The sequence below is a fragment of the Morus notabilis genome, unplaced genomic scaffold (genome assembly GCF_000414095.1).
Source record: "Morus notabilis unplaced genomic scaffold, ASM41409v2 Scaffold485, whole genome shotgun sequence".
In the NCBI taxonomy this organism is placed as follows: domain Eukaryota; kingdom Viridiplantae; phylum Streptophyta; class Magnoliopsida; order Rosales; family Moraceae; genus Morus; species Morus notabilis.
In genome coordinates this window covers 801,636-806,165 of record NW_010364290.1, presented here as the reverse complement: position 1 = coordinate 806,165, position 4,530 = coordinate 801,636, and the positions used below count along the sequence as shown (strand labels likewise).

Here is a 4,530-nt window from a genome sequence, read left to right as displayed (position 1 = left end):
TATTTATTTGTTTAATAGATTTGGATTCTCCTTTTACTAGTGAAGTGAAGATTGCTAGGGCCTTAAGCTTCACGCTGTTTTATTTTATTAGTTTACCCCATATGCTGAAACTTTGCATTTTTATGAATGATATTCTTCTTGCTATTATCATCATATATGATTTTTTAGTTTGCCTTGTTGGTGCTGGGAATATTTTGTGATTAAAAGGAATGCTTGATTTTATTAGGAAGATTTCAAAATGAATCGTCCACTTGCATGCATTTGCAGTTTTTATTCTACTTTTTGCTCCTTGATCCATTTGAAAATTCTGGGCTTCTCTAATTTTTGTATTATTTATTTGGAAATTATGATACAAAAAGGTGAATTTGCAGGTTATAGATAAAAAGTAGGAAGTTTACGTTTATGCATCTGAATTCTGATGTCTCCACCACTGCACGGTGTTGGGGAGGATGAGGGTCAAAGCAATGTTACAGTGTTGACTTCCTCACCTTCCATGGAGAGTGAATTGAAAGAGCGTAACTACATGGGATTATCGGACTGTTCCTCGGGGGACTGCTCGGTGGTCTCCCCTGCATCTGATGAGAGTAAAAGAACCCTGAATCTGAAAGCTACAGAGTTAAGGCTTGGGCTTCCTGGATCCCAGTCACCTGAAAGGGACCCAGGACCAAGACAAAGCTCAGCTCAACTGGATGAGAAGAAACTTTTTCCGCTGCACCCTTCCAATGATGTTCACTACAATCATTCGCTGAAAACTGTTGTATCGGGAAACAAAAGAGGATTCTCTGATGCCATGAATGGTTTCTCGGAGGTGAAAATTACTGCATTCATTTATGGAAATAGGTTTTTTATTTCAGCCCTACTCTTAAGACCATATCATATCTGATGCAGGGAAAATATATGACTAATGCGGATGTAAATTTGGTGCTGTCGCCTAGGCCTATTTCAAATATGGGACTGAAAACGGGTTCTGCGCTTGATAACATTGGGACTCAGCCATCTAAAGTCAAAGACTCTGCCCCGCCAAAGATACCACAAGAGAGGCCACGTGCTGCAAATGAAAGTAGATCTACCCAGAATGGTTCTGCAAATAGTAACGCACCTGCATCAAAGTATGCGGTAAACTGATTTAGGCAAAAAGTTTGGGCTAAACTGTGGAAAGGGTCTCGTCTCTGATCCTTTTTGCATGACAGGGCACAGGTTGTTGGTTGGCCACCTATAAGATCATTTCGGAAGAACTCATTGGCTACTACCTCAAAGAACACCGATGAATTAGATGGACAATCGAGCACTGGGGCTCTTTATGTCAAGGTCAGCATGGATGGGGCTCCCTTTAAGAGAAAAATAGACTTGAAAACTCACTCTGGATATCAGGATCTGTCTTCTACCCTTGAGAAGAAGTTCAGCTGTTTCGCCCTGGGTGAGCTATTTTAGCATTAATCTGTAGCAAAAACGTTGACCTTTCCTTTGTAACAATCACATGATTTACTCCGAGTTGAGAATGTTTTGTAAGAGATATATCTCACAGTTGAATCTAGTTACTGCTCTTTTTATTAGTGTCAGGTCAATGCGGATCTAATGGAGCGCTGAACAAGGAGATGCTGAGTGAGAGCAAGCTTAAGGATCTGCTTCATGGCTCCGAATATGTTCTCACATATGAGGACAAAGATGGTGACTGGATGCTTGTGGGTGATGTTCCCTGGGAGTAAGTTCTATTGAGCTTGAATTTTTTGTTTCTCTGTAATTTAGATTCTATTAGGTACGCATCATCCCGTATTCCATGTTAGTCAGAATAGAGAACCTAGAACGTCTTGGTGAATCAAATCCAGAGATCATGGCCAATAGCGCCAGTCACCGAGGCAAAAGCTGGGAACTAAATAATTTTAATTCTTATCTGCATAGGTTCTTGTCTCTATTTATAAGCGAGTTTGCCTACTGGAGTTATTTGATGGGGTGTGTGTGTATCTGGTGTATGTATTGCTTCTCTCTTGGCATTAAGATGATAATGAAGTTGGTGATGTCACAATGATTCTTATCATTGATATATAGTCGATAGTTTAAGGGTTTTATGACATTTATTAGCATACATCATGCACGGAATGCATGGTTATAATCATTGTAACATTTACTTGACCACACATGATCCTAGGTTCCCTTGATGTCAACTATCAATTTAAAGCATTGAGAGATCATTAAGATAGCTTCTTTTATGAATTATCTCGTATCTAAACAATTGTTCTATTTGGAAGCAATCCAACATTTACCACAAGAATAGGCATAAATGTTAGGATTATGATGCAGAACCTACTAGGATACGGATTCTATACTCAAGTACAAGATTTTTATTTAGTCTGTGGAAAGAGCTATTTTATCAGACTTTCACATTCACTAATCAGATATTTCACGTTTCATCATTTGGGTAGTTTGGCATACTGTGCTATCCTGTGGGTATATATATATATATATATATATATTGGAAATCTAATTACTCAATCTCTTAAAATAGTTTCTTATATACTGTTGTTCAATACTAGCATATACGTTCAATAAATGAATTCAGGTGTGATCTTCAATCTAATTTGAAGTTTGGACATCTGACAGAATGTTCATTGAGACATGCACAAAGATGAGGATTATGAAGGGCTCTGATGCCATTGGCCTAGGTAAGAAACTATCTCATCCATTGCTGTAGTTGCGGACATGCATGGCTCTATGCTCATACAATGTATAAATACTGCATATTAGCTGTTGATTTTTTTTTATTTATTTTTTATTTTTTATGTTTATATTTTCCGCAATATACAGGGAATGTAATTGTTGCCTCTTAAGTCTTAATAAAATAAATTTTCTAGTAATTAAATTCCTAACTAAAAAAATGTGAATTCGTGTATTTATTTGTGTATGATGCAACATTGGCTTCTTGGAGTAAATTTTTCAAAATATATTTGTATAATCTGTTTCTCATTATTTGATATTTGTGTCTAACTGGAAGGTAATTATGGATTGAGGAAAACTCTCCTTAAGAATACATACTGAATATAGAAGGCGTAGCATTTGAATTTTTAATAAAGTGAATGTAATCTTCAACTCAGTTTGCATTTGAAATTCGCTTTGAAGAGATGGAATTCATTATTCACATATTAGGAACTGACTTCTACATTTAACGCCTACTCTCTGGTGTGCATATCAGGAAAATGGTTTCTATTTTAGCGTCTCACTTTTGTTTGAGATGATGGTCTGTGATTCTGTCTGGTCTGCGAAATTCCCACTGTAGCCATATTGGAACTTTTATAACAGTTATATGCTAAAGTAAATCTCTGGGTTTTCTTCAGCAAAAAAAAAAAAAAAAAAAAAAAAAAAAAAAAAAAAAAAAAAAACTCTGGGTTATCATTTCTATCCACGTTTGAATTGATACCACCAAGTTCACTTTGTACTAGTAAATAGTAATTCTCAATTAGAGGCCTGTTTTCCATTACAAATCGATCTTCATTCCCTTTTTCCTGTCATGATGTCCATATTTTTTTCTGGCTTCTTTTATAGCATATAGATAAGTATCTTGCAAAAGACTTTAGTTGTGCATTGATCTGTTTGACTGCATCTAGTTTTCTTGGGCGATAGAATAAACAATAAAAATGAAATAAAATTGGTAGATTTAAATAAAATTCGTACGGGATTCTTATATTGGTTAATTTTGGGTTCTGTTAGCACCTCCAAGGGCTATGGAGAAGTGCGGGAACAAGAACTAAGCAAGGAAGAAGCACCATTGATGCTATCCATCCAACAATCTTTGAAGGATTTGGAAGACAGGGTGAAAGGTAGAAAGCACCAGAACCCGATATGTTTGAAGTTTGAGGTCTTATGAGATGTTGGATTTGGATAGGACATCAAGCTTACTGCTATTTTCATATTATTGTTATGTTTATATTTGCAATGAGTAATTTTCTGTGAGTTCGTCTCTAGATTGTTAACATTATGAAAAATTCCTAAAACCAAAGACTTATTGTCTTTGCTGTCTGTGGTCATGTTCGTGTTTCCGCACAGGAAACCTCTTATAGTTTGTATTGTTTGTTGAATGTTGTCATGTATGCCTGTATGATCTAAGACCGGCAGGTTTTCTATCAACTTGACTGACTCAAAATCAATGTTTAATTAGTGCATGCAAGTATTGTCTAATTTTCTTCGTCTCCCACGTTTTCTCATCATGATATAGGCTTTAAAAGAATTTAGGTTCCAAAATCAAGATTTGGGATGAAAAATCGTAGTTTTGGTTGCGAAAACCAATCAAATATTTTATGCTAGAATTGGAGAAAGGTAGTTGTTGCTTGATTTACACACTGTTGAGTATGTGAAATACTTTGTGGTTGGAATTTGTGTTGTGTGCTTAAACTATTGAGATATTGACAGTAGCTATGAGATATTGTTGCTGGAGAATTCCGGGCCAAGCATGTGCTTCTTGCTTGGATCATATTAATATGCTGCGTTATTGAAATTCCTGTGCTCATACCTAAATTGGCAAGTGGGCTTGCTGATTGT

General features: G+C 36.1%; 1 protein-coding gene across 3 annotated transcripts in view; it reads left to right on the top strand.

Annotated features, from left to right (window-relative positions):
• The window catches only part of LOC21408226 (auxin-responsive protein IAA9), a 5,279-nt gene extending 1,109 nt beyond the window's left edge, over positions 1 to 4,170 (top strand). The window contains exons 3-8 of one of the 3 annotated variants that reach the window (XM_024170907.1): positions 372 to 808; positions 889 to 1,109; positions 1,191 to 1,417; positions 1,561 to 1,702; positions 2,599 to 2,660; positions 3,703 to 4,170. In XM_024170907.1, the coding sequence (XP_024026675.1) occupies positions 419 to 808; positions 889 to 1,109; positions 1,191 to 1,417; positions 1,561 to 1,702; positions 2,599 to 2,660; positions 3,703 to 3,743 (1,083 nt within the window). In that variant the 5' untranslated portion in view covers positions 372 to 418 and the 3' untranslated portion in view covers positions 3,744 to 4,170. Of the gene's footprint in view, positions 1 to 359; positions 809 to 888; positions 1,110 to 1,190; positions 1,418 to 1,554; positions 1,703 to 2,598; positions 2,661 to 3,702 lie in introns of all 3 variants that reach the window. The other 2 variants (XM_024170905.1, XM_024170906.1) reach the window with 2 other exon arrangements.
• Positions 4,171 to 4,530: the final 360 nt, after the last annotated feature.